We start from the raw sequence: 16,888 nt of genomic DNA on the forward strand, positions 1-16,888 counted from the left end.
TTAGTCTGCTAAAAATCATTTAGATATTGAAAAAACCCAATAGGGCTGTTCTGCCCCCAATAAGGGGTAATTATATCTTAGTTGGGATCAAGTACAGGTACTGTTTTATTATTACAGAGAAAAGGGAATCATTTAACCATTAAATAAACCCAATAGGGCTGTTCTGCCCCCAATAAGGGGTAATTATATCTTAGTTGGGATCAAGTACAGGTACTGTTTTATTATTACAGAGAAAAGGGAATCATTTAACCATTAAATAAACCCAATAGGGCTGTTCTGCCCCCAATAAGGGGTAATTATATCTTAGTTGGGATCAAGTACAGGTACTGTTTTATTATTACAGAGAAAAGGGAATCATTTAACCATTAAATAAACCCAAAAGGGCTGTTCTGCCCCCAATAAGGGGTAATTATATCTTAGTTGGGATCAAGTACAGGTACTGTTTTATTATTACAGAGAAAAGGGAATCATTTAACCATTAAATAAACCCAAAAGGGCTGTTCTGCCCCCAATAAGGGGTAATTCTATCTTAGTTGGGATCAAGTACAGGTACTGTTTTGTTATTACAGAGAAAAGGGAATCATTTAACCATGAAATAAACCCAATAGGGCTGTTCTGCCCCAATAAGGGGTAATTATATCTTAGTTGGGATCAAGTACAGGTACTGTTTTATTATTACAGAGAAAAGGGAATCATTTTTAAAAATTAGAATTATTTGCTTATAATGGAGTCTATGGGAGATGGCGTTTCTGTAATTCGGAACTTTCTGGATAATGGGTTTCCGGATAAGGGATCCCATACCTGTAATATTGAAACCAAATATTTTAATCAATTTTCATGCACAAATTCATACTGTGACCTTTTTTTTCTGCTGTTTGTTTGCATTACTCTACATCTGCATGGCTTTTAGTATATATAGATTGGCCAATTGAAAGCAACTTTTCAAATAGTCTTCATTATTTGTTTTCATATTTTAATCCTTTGCCGCCTTCTGACTCTTTCAAATGGGGGTCACTGACCCTGGAAGCCAAAACCTATTGCTCTGTGAGGCTCCAGTTTTATTGTTATTGTTACTTTTTAATACTTATCTTTCTATTCAGCCCCTCCCCTATTCATATTCCAGTCCCTCATTCAGACCATACCCTGGTTGCTAAGGTAATTTGAACCCTAGCAACCAGATACCGGCTGAAATTACAAACTGGAGTGTTGCAAAAGTGAAGTAACTAAAAAAATACAAATAATAAATGAAGACCAATTGCAAACTGTCTCAGAATATTACTCTCTACTTCATACTAAAAGTTAACTCAGAGGTGGACAGCCCCTTTTTTAAAGATATTCACATAAAGGTCTGTGTAAGTAGAATATGTTATAGCTTGTTTTTGAATGGGGAAAAAATAACCAGTTACAATTTGTGGACAGAACACAGGGAAAAAAAGGCAGAATTTCCAAATGTTCTTGAAATCAGCCCCTAAATATTTGAATGAATTCTGAATAAATATATTTTTTAGTTGTAGTTATCCCTGACTCATTCTGTCTGGGTAAAAGGGTTGATATTTAGTAGATAACAAAAGAGATTTAATACAAAGTGTAATATCTCTGTTCCGTCTTTCACTTCTGCTGTCAGGTGATCACTCTCACGTGAGTTCTGTTACCCGTGTAGTCACAATAACACGGATGTTTTAATCTCACACGTTAAGAACCTGAAAGGCAGTTTATGGGGCAGATTTATCAACATGTGATGTAACACGCTGACTGAACTGCATTGTGGGTCAGGTTACAGCAGCCATTCTGTGTATGGGAGAGATATGTACGTGCAGCAGTCAGTGTTATTATGGGGAACAGTGATGCTCCGAGGCTGTATCCTGCTATGGGTCTTGTGTAATATCCTTTTTATTCTTGTGAGATTTCTGGGGAACTGAAAGGTGCTTGTCTCATAGGCACTACATGGGCAGGAACGGGTATACTACTGAGATGGTACGAGTATAGCATAACAAGGAATGGGCAATAATAGAAATACATTTCATGTACAGGTATGGGACCCATTATCCAGAATGCTCGGGACCCGGGGTTTTCCAGATAAGGGGTCTTTCTGTAATTCAGATCTCCTACCATAAGTCTGCTAAAATAATTATTTAAACTGTAATTAAACCCAATAGGCTTGTTTTGGCTCCAATAAGGTGTAATTATATCTTAGTTGGGATCAAGTACAGGTACTGTTTTATTATTACAGAGAAAAGGGAATCATTTAACCATTAAATAAACCCAATAGGGCTGTTCTGCCCCCAATAAGGGGTAATTATATCTTAGTTGGGATCAAGTACAGGTACTGTTTTATTATTACAGAGAAAAGGGAATCATTTAACCATTAAATAAACCCAATAGGGCTGTTCTGCCCCAATAAGGGGTAATTATATCTTAGTTGGGATCAAGTACAGGTACTGTTTTATTATTACAGAGAAAAGGGAATCATTTAACCATTAAATAAACCCAATAGGGCTGTTCTGCCCCAATAAGGGGTAATTATATCTTAGTTGGGATCAAGTACAGGTACTGTTTTATTATTACAGAGAAAAGGGAATCATTTAACCATGAAATAAACCCAATAGGGCTGTTCTGCCCCAATAAGGGGTAATTATATCTTAGTTGGGATCAAGTAAAGGTACTGTTTTATTATTACAGAGAAAAGGGAATCATTTAACCATTAAATAAACCCAATAGGACTGTTCTGCCCCAATAAGGGGTAATTATATCTTAGTTGGGATCAAGTACAGGTACTGTTTTATTATTACAGAGAAAAGGGAATCATTTAACCATTAAATAAACCCAATAGGGCTGTTCTGCCCCCAATAAGGGGTAATTATATCTTAGTTGGGATCAAGTACAGGTACTGTTTTATTATTACAGAGAAAAGGGAATCATTTTTAAAAACTGTAATTATTTGCTTATAATGGGGTTTATGGGAGATGGCCTTTCTGTAAATTCAGAACTTTCTGGATAATGGGTTTCCAGATAAGAGGTCCGATACTTATATTGAGTTTTAAAGGGCTTTCTGGCCAGAAATATGCTATGTATTATCTATAGTTTCAATTAACAAATTTAGGTTTGACTGAATGGGTGTGTGACTACACATATTCAGATATAGGGCCATCTTTACCTTTTGTATCGGTTATTGTACAGTGCTGCGCGACATCTTGTGTGAATATTCTCTAAAAATAATATTATATCTCTATATAAATTAAAGGAGAACTAAACTATTAAAACAAATATGGCAAACGAAATGCTGTGTTTTATATAATGAACATACTGTATTAAGCCGGATGTTCTGTATCTCTATAACATTAATGATTCAGGTCTTTACAATCTTGGATTTTGTTAGGGGTTGTCTGTCATATAAAGTTTCTATATGACATAGTTATTAAGTTCTGATGCTGACTGCACCGGCTTTGGAGCTGCTATATAATGAGAGTCTGAATTCATTACTTTTCAACCTGGTATTGTGACATTTTTATTCTTTATATACAGTGCATTGTTAGTGGGTGCCTAAGCTCAGGTAACTGACAGCTGCATTGAGTATGTTCTGGGGATGGGAAGATGGGGGCTACTGGGGGCTACTGGGGGCAAGTTCAACGGCACAGAGTAGATATTTCTACCTTACTTCTTTGTAAAGATTTAATTCTTCAGGATAATGTTAAATACTGTATTATTCAGTATGTTTACACTTATAGTGAAAGATTCAGCTCTGATATTGGAATTATATTTTGTTGCCCCTCAGGTTGCCCAGAAAGGAATAAGAAGTTCTCAAGTTTTAGAGCCAGAAATCATCTCTATATTCGTCCCACCCTTTACATCCAAAGAGGAGACCCCAACAGCCCCTTCTGCCCAGAACTATCAACGGTTAGCGAAGAGGCGCTCCTTCCGGAAAAAGAAAGACAAGCCCAAGTCTGAGCACGGGTCGGATAACAAAACGGACAAGAAAGACGCGCCTGCCGAGGACATCACAGTTCCTAAGGATATAGATCTTGATGGCTTGCCGCAACTGTGCTTTCCAGGTACTTTCAAATGAATTATTTTCATAATGTGCACAATAAGGAGCAGTGTGTGGTTCCTGCAGCACTATGTATCATCGGTTAGCAGCCTATTTAATAATGTCACAAGACCTTTTTGCAGCTGAAGTAGGAATATTGGCTTTTTTAAGACTTGTAACCAAAACTATTTCCTTTTCTTTTCTTTTCTTTCCCCCTTGCTTTTCAAATGTCGGCTGTATATATTCAAATAGGGTGATTAAGGGCCGTGCCTGACTTTGACCAGCAGTTACTAGTCTGCAGGCCAGGTATTTTGATTAGAAGTTTGCCCCATCACATGTGGACAAAGTAAAGTCCTGGAGGTTAAAAATGTTTTCCTGGCCTACTGAATAGCATGTATTAGTGCCACACTATTGGTTTGAGCAATTCTCCATGCACTGTAATTGTAATCTTAATCGAATATCCTTATTTTTGTATTTTTTTACAGGAGGCCTTCAACCTTCGTCAGATCCAAAAGAGCACTCTTTCCATTTCTTAGTTTTTACAGATGTTATGGGGAAGAGGACGTATGGAGTGGTCATGCAGTACTATAGATCTGTGCAGGTATCTCGTTAGGTCTTGTAGAAAGTGTTCGGCGGAAGACTGGGGGCCTTAAACAATTGCACTATTTTTTTTATACATTGGCATCCTTGGACTGTCCCCTGAAGCTGCCTCCTTAGGCATGAGTCACTGGGTGCCTGTATAGAAAATATGGCTTGGTTAGATACAGTTGGAGAGATACAGTTAAGTACAGTTGGAGAGTTAAGGTGGCCATACACGGAACAGTTCTAGCTGCTGATATGGGTCCCTTAGACCGACTTGGCAGCTTATCGGGCCATTTATGGGCACTAACGACGGTCCTGCCCGACCGATACCTGGCCTGAAATTGGCCAGATATCAATCGAGCAGGTTTAAAAATGTAGTCCGATCGGGGACCGCATCGGCTCGTTGATGAGGTCCCCGAACTAACTGTGCCTATACCCATCATTGTAATTCGATCGTTTGGCCCCAGAGCCAAACGTCCGAATTAGCCTGAAATAGCCCCATATCGCCCACCCATAGGCCAAGCGAGCGGATCTTAACATGTATGGCCACCTTTAAGGGGGCCATATATGGACAGATTTAAGCTGCCTATTTGGCAACTTATCCTCCAGTGTATGGAAGCCCCCAATGGGCCTCCCCATTTGATATCTGGCTGAAAATCAGCCAGGTGTCAATCGGGCAGGCTTGGTTTTCTCCATCAGATTGGGGACCGCGTTGGCTCAGTGTTGCGGTCTTCCTTCTGACGGCTCCTTATACCCGTCATTGTTATTTGATAGTTGGGCCCTAGGGCCAAATGATCGCATTAGCCTGATATCGCCAACCGTAGGTGGGTATATCGGGGGAAGATCTGCTCGTTTGGCAGCCTCACTAAATGTGGATCTTACCGTATATGGGCACCTAAGGTGCAGGGAGACTGGTAGCAAGTGAATCCAGTCAGCACTGACATTCCTGGGTAGCTCAAAGTGCTTTGTTATACTGTGGAATATTGTAAAGTTTCCATTGCTTCTCTGCGAGTGTGCAATGCTAACCAAAGGAAGTTCTACCCTCAGAATTTATTGCTACTCCTCCCTGCATTGCTTACAGCTTTGTGACTCACACATTGACTGTGAATGACCAATAAAAACTTAAAATACAAACCGAAACCATAAGAACTTGTGCTGTGTAACAGTTGTGAGAGTTTGTCGATTGCTACTCAAGTGTTTTTGTCAGTAGCTGCAAGAAAAATATTGCTCTAATGAAAATCTCATTCCCACAAAAACTTCAACGAATGCATCATCTTATAGTTACTGCAGCAAAATGTATAACTTCCATAGAACTGTAACAAATCTTACCCGTAGTCTGGTGTCTGAAACTCAATAACCTTCGAATAACACATCCCCTTAAAATAGCAGACCCCTCCTTAGCAGTGCTCTGTGGTCTTGTGGTCTTGACAGTTCCAATGTGAAATGGAACTTTTTGCCCTTATAAGGAAAAAACAATAAATCAAAAATAACTGCGGTATTATTGTTTTTGTTTTTTTTTTAAGGATACAACAAGCCTTCATAATGGACAGATATACTGGGATTATAACTCAAGTCATACGAAGGCCCGGGACACCTTTGTTCCGTATGCATTGTGTGTCATATCAAGGTTTCCATACTACAGCGCACTAAAAGATTGTCTTTCATGGTAAGGGCTTTGTATGTTCTGTAGTTTTGGCAAAGTTTATTTTAAAGGAGAAGGAAAGGTACAAACTCAGTAAGCTTTATCAGAAAGATCTATGTAATTACAGCCATAAGCACTCACAGAAACGCTGCACTGAGTTCTCTGTCAAAAGAAACAGGATTTCTTGTCTCTTTGTTTTCCTGTGCCAGAGACACGCAGTTCTCTCCTTTCTACCCTCTCCTGCTCCCCCCCTCCCTCAAGAATGCTAAGAACTCACTTAGATTGGTAAGTATAGGTTGTGCATGCTGGGTTTACTTGGATGGGTCTTTTTTCAACCCTATGTAACTATGTAACTCCCCCCCCTTAGGAATAGTGTGATCAGCAGGAAGCTTCCTCATAGTCTTACTAACTGAGCATGTACACCGGTCTTAGTCTTGGTGCAGGAGTGAGGCATTATGGGAACTTAATTTGCACAGCTCAGGTAAATTCCCTATGAGGCTTCTGATCATCTAAACGGGAGAAATATGGGGAGACTTAAGGGCACTATTGAGAGAACTGAAGGTATGCCTGCAGCTTGGGATTAACTCTTTATTAGCCTTTCCTTCTCCTTTAATCATAGAATTGAATCTAAGGGCCAGTAGTTTCCCTTTGACAGCTAACATTAGGTCAGGGCCCCTTTGAGCTCATAACAAGGTAACCGATATGTGAACCTTTTTGCTGCATATCAGTCAGCGATAATTCTCCCTTAGACCAACGGCACACACAGCACTCTTCATCTGGTGTATCTCTTGTGGCTGCCTCTTGCTGTTGCTATTGGCTTTGTGGAAATAAAGGTATGAGCAGCCTTATAATGATCACAAGAACTTAAAATGCACTCACCCAGGCAAAGCCACAGGAGGCGGTCATGAACATACTGGCAGCTGTGCCATTGGTCTGATTTTGACCTTCATTCTGGGCCTCGCAGCCACTGCTTTAGTCCCTTTTAGGGTAGCAAGCCCCACAGGTTGGGTACTGCTGCTCTAGGCTTTACAGCTGCTCCAGGGTTTTGTAACATTCAGGGAAACATATCTGTGCCCCTTGACAATTTTTCAGTGACTTTCTAGCTTATCTGTTGTTATGTTATGATATGAGAATAATATTCTGTGAGAATTCTATTGGTCAGAAAGGCCATGAGGAGGCCTCTATACATGGGCCAATAAGATGAGTACCTGACTGGAGGAGCAGTGTTAATAGATTCTGTGAAAACCATATGAGATGAATACACTGATGTTTATCTGTGTTGGATGAGGGCTGATGTTATAGAAACAGTGAGCATATTATGGGAGAATATCACTGGCTTTTCATGTCTGTGTCACTTTTAGCTTACTGATGCAGCTGAAATCCTGCAAGGATTCCGATACAGATAATCGCATCAAGGAATTTGCAGCAAAACTGTGCCTGATACCAAGCCCCCCACCCGGACCCCTCAATTTGGTAACTATACCGATTATACCAGTAACATGTTTGCACTTATTACACCCATACATAACTATACTTGTACAAAAAGCTGTATGCTGCATGTTAGTCTTTACTGTTCAGGCCTTGGCTGCCCTGTGCTGGGGGATCACCCTGTTCTTTCAGCCCCTGGCTTAGTTTAAAAACATAAACGGTCAGTGTTGCCCAGCTTTGTTGGCAGCCCACTGTGCAGTTTATACAAGGCAGGCCACCTCAGGGCATTCCACAGGCGCAGAGACATGGTTGGGCCATAATATGAGATATAAACTTGAAGCAGAACAGGACTTGGACCATTAGTGAGATTGCAGATTGAATCGACCTCTCACAAGGTTCCCACAACTTCTGCAGTTTCATATTGGCTTCCTTCTGTTTTAGTGTTTTTTCCCCATGATTTTGAACACGGGGAACCAACAACTCATTATTGTACAACAGAAAATGGACTTTCTGCTTAAGATTTTTTAGTTCAGTATAACATTTAATGGCAGATTGTCAAAACCTCCCCTGCCTCTGTGTGTCCTGCAGTAAAATCACTGTAGACCTCCCTGCCCACTAATACATTTTACTTTTTTATTTGCTATTTTTATACCTGCTGCTAATAATGTAGGGGCACATGGAACCTTCGTTTTGTGCGGGGGACAGTATAGATTACTAAAGGAGAGTCATACTGCAGCATTATTTGTGATCTTTAAAGTAATACTGTCATGGAAAACATGTTTTTTTCCAAAACGCATCAGCTAATAGAGCTTCTCCAGCAGAATCCTGCATTGTAATCTGTTTTTCCCATGGGGCTAGCCATATTTTTCATTTCCCAGGGTGCCACAGCCATGTGACCTGTGCTCTGATAAACTTCAGTCACATTTTACTGCTGCGCTGCAAGTTGGAGTGATATCCCCCCCCCCCCTCACCCCCAGCAGCCGATCAGCAGAACAATGGGAAGGGAGCAAGATAGCAGCTCCCAGTAGGTATCAGAATAACATTCAATAGTAAGAAATCCAAGTCCGGCTTGGGACTCCTCCAGTTACATGGGAGTAGGAGAAACAATAGGTTAGCTGAAAGCAGTTCTAATGTGTAGCGCTGGCTGAAAGCTCAGACTCAGGCACACTTTACTGCTGCGCTGCAAGTTGGAGTGATATCCCCCCCTCCCCCCAGCAGCCGATCAGCAGAACAATGGGAAGGGAGCAAGATAGCAGCTCCCAGTAGGTATCAGAATAGCACTCAATAGTAAGAAATCCAAGTCCGGCTTGGGACTCCTCCAGTTACATGGGAGTAGGAGAAACAATAGGGTTAGCTGAAAGCAGTTCTAATGTGTAGCGCTGGCTGAAAGCTCAGACTCAGGCACAATGCACTGAGATGGCGCCTACACACCAATATTATTTCTTTATACAAAATTTATCCCATGGCGGCCATAGAATTCCTGCACTAGGAGGCCTCTTTAGAATGTGCTAGTACCTTCTTGTCCATCTCTTGGTCATTGTTAGCTTGGATGTGATTGGCTAGATCTGTGCCATTCTTTGCCGCTGTCTCACAGCCTGTTACTTACGTACATTCTACTTACATGTAGCCATTCATCATGGGTTGGGTCTGTTTCCTGTGGCACCCTCCCTGTGCTTTAATGGCTACAAAAGCTCAGCTGTTCAGTGGAAAAAACACTTAACTCCCTTAGTCCGGCTGACAATACAGGCACACAAACTTTTTTATAGAATCTTTCTTTAAATAGTTATTTTTTTCCTTCCCTCCCTGTGCCAGGAATAATGATGCAGCGGATATGGAACAACAGTGCAGTGAATATTCAGCGCCATAGTGCCCATGACTAAAAAACAGCTGCTGCTACACTCACACTCACAGGGACCTATAAATGTAGTTCATTTTGGTCAAAGTCTCCTACTCAAACTATTCATAAACACTGTTACAGAGAAAAGTACTGAATGGGGCTGTGCTGACAGTCGTGAATCTCTGCCAACTTGTTTACATGACTAGTCTGTCTGGGAGAAAATACGTGACTTAAAGGAAAACTAAACCCCCAGAATGAATACGTAACCAACAGACAGTTTATATTATGTTAAGTGGCCCCAAATCTCAAATCTCCCCAAACTGGAATATATATACAGGTATATCAGTAAATATTGCCCTTTTACATCCTTTCCCTTGAGCCGCCATTTAGTGATGGGCTGTGTGCTCCCTCTGAGATCACCTGACAGGAAGTGATGCAGCTACAACTGTAACAGGAAGTAGTGTGGGAGCAAAAGGCAGAACTCTGCCCATTCATTGGCTGATGGGGCCTAGCATGTATGTGTGCCTTGGCTTGTTTGTGGGCACTGTGACTCCTATGATCCCAGGGGGCGGCCCTTAGTACTTAAAATGGCAGTTTCCTATTTAGGATTACCCAATGGCACATACTAATAAAGTATATTTTTATGAAAATGGTTTATTTAGAAGAAGCAGGGTTTTTCCACCAGTACATGAATGTGTTAAATTGTTCTCATGCTAAAAAGCTGATATTGCATAACACTGTAATGGTATATGCATTGTAACCTAACGAATGGGTCAGCATTAATTTTCTCTTCCATGGACAGATCCGCTATGAACAGTATGTAATTAGGTGGCAGTTTTGTGCAGATTTCATACGCTCAGCTTGTTCTTTATTTCTCCTAATTATTATGGAGAATAAAATTGACGTTTATCTCCCCTGTAGGTGTTGAGCATGAAACCTCTTCAGATCGTTTTCCCATCAAGAGAAGATTTAGACAGTCCATTAATCGACTTCGATCTTCACCTTCCTTTTCTGTGCTTCAGTCCCAAGCAGGTGTTAGAGGTAATCGGTGATCTATGTTCCACGTATGTAGGACAAGGCTGTATGCGGTTTATTTCCATCAGGCACATAGTACATAGTAAGACCATATAATCTAGAAAGTAAGGCAAAAAAAAAAAAAAATTACCCTTGTAATTTTCTCTATGTTTAAGGGGAAGTTCCTGGTCCAATTCGCTTATATTCTGCAGAACTACTTCCTGAAACCCCCGGCCGGTGCTTCTGTTTGGGATTTTAGTAGTGTATTATTGCAGTAAAGCTGTTATTATTAACCACATTACTTTTAACAGAAAGGACATGTAAACCCCCCACAAAAAAATTAATCGGTGAACAGCCTTTATGAAATCTTTAAATACCTGCCATGCTGGTTGTTCAAGGGTTAATACTAAGACAGCAGCATCCCCTTAATGCCTGTGGATTCCTTCACCTCCTCTAACCCGCTCATCCATCTCCCTTATGAACTGACTTTGGCTCTTGGCTACTGAGCATGCTCAGTTCTTCCCGACTCTATTCTAGCAGCCAATAAAGAGATGGCACTGCTGGTTTCCATAAAAACTCTGCTCTAGCTGTGCACTCTGCTGGAGAAACATGTTTTTTTCTCCTATCTGCCTTTCCTGAGCTCAGCTTAACCGTTACAGGGCGCAATCTAAGCAGGACCTTTTATCAAAGTAAATTCTGCCTGTGTAAGCCTGCATTCTTGATTGCATGAACTTTACAGCGCACGCATGCTGTTGGCAGATGTAAATGTCACTGATGATGGGTGAGAGGGAATATGGCCGCCAGGTGAAGGCTGCTGTTTTAGGAAAATGTGATGGTGCTGGCGAATGGAGGGGATATAGGCAATACAAATGGTATGGTTTGGGTGGAGGAGATGTGCCCAACTTATATACATGTAGGGTTTACATGTCCTTAATCTTCTATTTGTGCTCCTAAAGCTTTTTAAAAGCTGCCATCCCTACATGCCTTAGTTGTTACAGTTTGCTCACCCATCTGTTACTCGGCACACTGTATGTGGGTGCCAGGTACCGAAGGCTTCCTTATGGCCGCCCTGTGTTTCTCTTGCCAGATCATGTCGTGCATCCTGACCGAGCAGAAAATTGTCTTCTTCTCCTCTGACTGGGCCCTTCTCACACTCATCGCTGAATGCTTTATGGTTTACCTGTACCCCATGCAGTGGCAGCATACATTTGTGCCAATTTTGTCACGTCAGATGTTGGACTTTATCATGGCGCCAACGTCCTTTTTAATGGGGTGCCATCTGGATCACTTTGAAGAGGTTAAGAAGGTGAGTAACTGGATTCATTCTCCTGGCTGGCGACTAACAGAAATATTTATCCCCTGGTATTCCATGTGGGAAATGAGGTAGTTTATCTTCCCGTCTTTATCGTGTTCTGTGTCTTTTTTTTTTTTTTTTACTATAGCTATTACACTTATACTTTTTAAATTTCCATTTAAAAAGATATTAGAGTATGCGTCGCAAAATTATAAAAGTCTTACCTTATTTACTTTTGGGTCTTCAATTAACTGTTGTGGCATAGATAGCAGTATGGTATAAACCTTCAGAAATCTGTGTTTGTTTGTAGTGATAAAGAAATAAATCAGTATTTTAAATATTCTATTTATTACCATAAGTTTACCCCACTCTTATACTCTCTCTTGCTAAAAAAATAAAAATACAATTGTCATTTTTTTTTTTAAAATAGTTTTTTTTTTACTGGTTAAAGGCTCAGGAGGGCAGGCAGCTTGGGCTCGGGTCCTCAGACGACGACTTATTTCTTTGCAGCAGAAGTAATTACAAAGCACTTCCTCCTAACTGAAGAACCTGCAAGGAATGCAACCATTGGTTATAGGCTGGAAGTCTGATTTAACAATATTAGAGAAAGTGAGCCCAGGGTTGGACTGGGGGGTGCAGGGCCCATTGGAGCTACTGCTCCAGGGGCCCTACACCCGCCAAGGTGCCCCCGGCACACACCCCCCTAAGCCTTCACCGGGGCCCCCTCCTGGCGTCTTTCCTTGAGCGCGCATTAGTGAAGCACATTGGGAGGACACCAGCGGCCGGGGACAACAGGCATCGGGATCTGGGCCGCCGGGGCCCACCGGGTTTTTCCCGGTGGCCCAGTCTGACCCTGAGGGGGCCTACCCATTTGCAGGGCCACCATCAGTAGGAGAGAGAGGGTAGTGTTGTGCCAGGCCCTGTGAAACCATCTTCCGTAAGAGGGCCTGGTCCCATAGCGAAAGTTACGCAAACTGCGCAAGTTACGTGTAAAGTTACACAAAAGAAAAAAAAAAACTTATGCAATTTACACAACTTCTGAAAAACTTCTGAAAAACTTCATAACTTGCCTAGAAGCTGAAGTAACTTGCGTATTAAGCAATAAATAATGAAAACAATTGCAAAAGTTGCTAGGAATTGGGCATTTTGTAGCACACTAAAAGTTAACTTAAAGCTGAACCACCTCCGCACAGCAGTTTTACAGGAAATAAGATCGTAGAAAGTGAAAAATAGAAGAGCTTATTGTGTTTAAATGTGTTATTCCTTGCTATAAGTGCATTGTCCTGCCAGCTTCTCTGTATTGTTTCTCTAACCTTCGTTCCTGTGACTTAGGAAGCAGAGGATTTGGTACTAATCAGCATTGATGGTGGGTCAATATTGTACCCCCTGCCTACTGAAGAGGAGGGAGAGGTTCCCGATGTTCCTGTAGAAGCTGCAGAATCCTTCATACAGAGGTAACCCGGCTTCTAAATGGATGCCCAATTGTAGCCCCATAATTCTTAATTTCAATTGACTTGATTGATAAGGTGGCCATACACGGGCATATTTCAGCTTCCGATTCTGGTCCGGTTTTGCAGCTTATCTGCCCGTGTATGGACACCCCAGACAGGCCTACCTGACCAAAATCTGGACTGAAATTGGCCAGATCTCAATCGGGCAGGTTTGATTTTCCATCGGTTCTGGGACCAGATTGGCTTGTTGATGCAGTCCCCAATCCAATGGCACCTATGCCAAATGACCAAAGCTTCCTGTGTATGGCCACCTTTAGAGACTATGCATGTGCTGTAGAGCAACATTGTGCACGTTCTATTGACTCACATCATGTGACTTCAGTCTAATTAGGCTGGAGGAAGGCTTTCTCTCAGTGGTAAATGCTGACTTAACTAAGATGGCTGTTCATTAATTTCTCCTGAGCACACAGCACCTCGCTGCTGAGGGAATGCTGACATACGACAGAGGTGCTCAAGAGCTAGATTATCATTTATTTAACTGTAGACTTTCAGACCACTGTCCACAAAACATCAATTACATTTATTTAATTCTTATTTTTATTTAAAAAAAGCTGCTTTGGTCCGTTCTTCTGCTATTGCACAAACCAGGGATCAGTTTAGAGAGCATTTTTGGATTAATGTCTTTATTACATTTATTGCTGGTTTATTAAAATTGGGTTGGGGTTGCCAAACCAAGAAGAAATGTGTAATTGTGTGTCCCTCATACAGGGTAGAGAGCCTTCAGATGCACTATGACTTGGAGTTGGCCCACCTCGGTGCTTTCATGGATCTTGGCGAGTTACGAATGCGCAAGAGAATGTGGCAGCGAAATCTCAATAGCGAAGTGCAGAAAATCACCCTGCAGCTTATTGTGGACATATTCAGGTAGGCCAGCCTCTCGGTGCATGTACAGATGGGCATTTCTATTAGGGATGCACCGAATCCAGTATTTTAGGATCCGGCCGACCTGCGAATCCTTTGTCAAAGATTTGGCAGAATACTGTATCGAATCCTAATATGCATATGCAATGTGGGAGAAGGAAGGGTTAAAGAGAAGGGAACAACTTTCAATTTCCGTGATTTTAAAGGAGAAGGAAAGGCTAATAAAGAGTAAATCTCAAGCTGCCCTTAAGTCTCCCCATATTTCTCCTGAGCTGTGTAAAGAAAATACCCATAATGCCACACTCTTGCACCGAGACCAAGACCAGTGTACATGCTCAGTTTGTAAGACTATGAGGAAACTTCCAGCTGATTGGCTCAGATCCACATTCCTAAGGGGCGGGGAGGGAGTTCTTAGCATTTTTGAGGCAGGGGGGAGTGGGAGAGAGGAGAGAGCTGCGTGTCTCTGGCACAGGAAAACAGAGACAACAAATCCTGTTTCTTTTGACAGAGAACTCAGTGCAGCGTTTCTGTGAGTGCTTATGGCTGTATTTACATAGACCTTTCTGATAAAGCTTACTGAGTTTTTACCTTTCCTTTGGTTTGGCCAGAGGCATGGATTCGGCCAGATCCTGCTGAAAATGGCCAACTATTGGCCAAATCCTAGATTCAGTGCATCCCTAATTTCTACTGGGGGTCTGATGCATCCCTAAATAAGATGGGTAAACTGTGGGGAATACTGGGGGGAAAACATGGCAATATGGGGGATAAATAGCAGTTGTGCTCAAAATTGCACTTGTGGTCATACAGAGTAGTCTATGGAGCCCTGTGGAGCAGCCTGCAAATCTGTATAACCATGTCTAGCTGCAGGCGCTTCAGTCAGGCATCTTGGCTATGTGGATTTCCCATCCTTTATGTTTAAGCTTTGTTCTGTTACCCATTCAGTATTTTATTATTTATTCCATTCCTCCATCTTTGACAGGGATGTAAAAGCCCACCTCAATTTTGAACACCGAGTATTTAACAGTGAGGAATTCCTGAAATCCAGAGCAGTGGGAGACCAGCCATTTTATAAAAAGGTATGAGAAACGCAGAGAGAAAACGGCATATTTATTAGCCCGCTTATATGTGAATGGAGAACAGCAGCTGCCTTTTTTTCCCATTCCCGAGACATATCTTGTCCCTTACATGAATGTGCATGTTCAGCTAACACATTGCATTCCTGTAAGCGTGTGTAGGGTGTGTGCTCTGCATAAAGTATGTGTGACAAAGTTGGGGAAAGTGTATAGCCAAAAGGTTACATTTTTATTTCAGTACTATTTCACATGTTTTCTTCTGTAGTGTCTCAGTGTGCATATGTATATTTTTTGTAGGTCTTAGACACATACATGTTCCATTCATTTTTAAAAGCTCGTCTGAATAAAAGAATGGATGCTTTCTGTCAGATGGAGTGGAACACGTCTTCTGAAACAAATGGGTAACGCTGACATGTTTTATTTATTAAACTATTGGTTTCCAGACTTTTTTGGGTTTAGGCTCCCCTTTGATATCCAATAATGAAGTCATGGTTCCCCTTAGCTTATAATATATAACTACATATAAAATCTCCACCCATGATTTTTAGAATATCTAGGATGGCAAATAAGTGTTCATCCCACCTACAAATTACATTAAGGCTTCCTGGACCATCTAGGAGAGCAAATCAGCATTCTTCCCAAATTTTCCCTTAACTGGCCATCAGGGTGGGTTCACTAGCCACTGCTTAGTTTCCCCTTGGGGCCACTGTTTAGCAACAACAGCACTGAACAAATACATCCCTCTGTTTTTAATTTTTACCATGATTGATATAGTAAAAGTTTCCTGCTTTGTAAAAGATGTGAACACTGGGGCCATTGGATTTATATTATACTCCATACAGACTTGGCTACCCTCAAGTTAACATGGTCAAACCAGTCTACTTGATTAGTTATTTGTGATATTGCTGAAATCTTCCCAGGAAATGTTAAGTTATGTAACTGTATATAGAGGCAGATGTTACATTATGGTTGCATTTATGAATGCAGAAGTGATGAGAAAACCATCTTAAGATCACTAGAACTGATATGCATTTGGCAGAAATGGTAAACTAGTTACTAATTACTTAAAAGGAGTGTTTTCAGCACAGTCGGTATACTTTTTGTTTCCCCAGACGATTCAGTACGCTGTTTGACAGCCCAAGAAGGGCCACCGCAAAATTGAAGCGCTTTCGGCCGGAGCACATGTTCAGTAAGAAACTTGTCATAAGTATGCCGAATCTGCTAGAAGCTAAAGAGACTGAGGTTCCCAGGCAGTGGTCTCTCAGGAGGCCAGACTCTACTAACGGTAAGGGCTGATCATTGTTTATCTAGAGATTCATGTATAGAGGAGGCTTATGCATTAACTGGGGTTGTGGCGTTCTAGCAGTTGAAGTACAAAAACATGCGCAAAATCCCAAATTGCTTCCATTTAAAGGAGAAGGAAAGGCTAATAAAGAGTTAATCCCAAGCTGCAGGCATACCTTCAGTTCTCTCAATAGTGCCCTTAAGTCTCCCCATATTTCTCCCTTTCAGATGATCAGAAGCCTCATAGGAAAAAAAACGCTGAGCTTTGTAAAGAAAGTTCCCATAATGCCTCACTCCTGCACCAAAAGCAATGCTCAGTTAGTTAGACTATGGGGCAC

At 41.4% G+C, this 16,888-nt stretch overlaps 1 protein-coding gene across 1 annotated transcript in view; it reads left to right on the top strand.

Annotated features, from left to right (window-relative positions):
• dennd3 (DENN/MADD domain containing 3) overlaps positions 1-16,888 on the top strand; it is a 45,203-nt gene that overhangs the window by 10,068 nt on the left and 18,247 nt on the right. Inside the window, exons 2-12 of the mRNA XM_002934475.5 lie at positions 3,773-4,049; positions 4,510-4,625; positions 6,130-6,272; positions 7,610-7,721; positions 10,435-10,554; positions 11,615-11,833; positions 13,154-13,275; positions 14,041-14,196; positions 15,173-15,269; positions 15,564-15,667; positions 16,379-16,551. Of these exons, the coding sequence (XP_002934521.2) occupies positions 3,773-4,049; positions 4,510-4,625; positions 6,130-6,272; positions 7,610-7,721; positions 10,435-10,554; positions 11,615-11,833; positions 13,154-13,275; positions 14,041-14,196; positions 15,173-15,269; positions 15,564-15,667; positions 16,379-16,551 (1,639 nt within the window). The remainder of the gene's footprint in view (positions 1-3,772; positions 4,050-4,509; positions 4,626-6,129; positions 6,273-7,609; positions 7,722-10,434; positions 10,555-11,614; positions 11,834-13,153; positions 13,276-14,040; positions 14,197-15,172; positions 15,270-15,563; positions 15,668-16,378; positions 16,552-16,888) is intronic.

The sequence above is a fragment of the Xenopus tropicalis genome, chromosome 6, assembly GCF_000004195.4.
Source record: "Xenopus tropicalis strain Nigerian chromosome 6, UCB_Xtro_10.0, whole genome shotgun sequence".
Lineage (NCBI taxonomy): Eukaryota > Metazoa > Chordata > Amphibia > Anura > Pipidae > Xenopus > Xenopus tropicalis.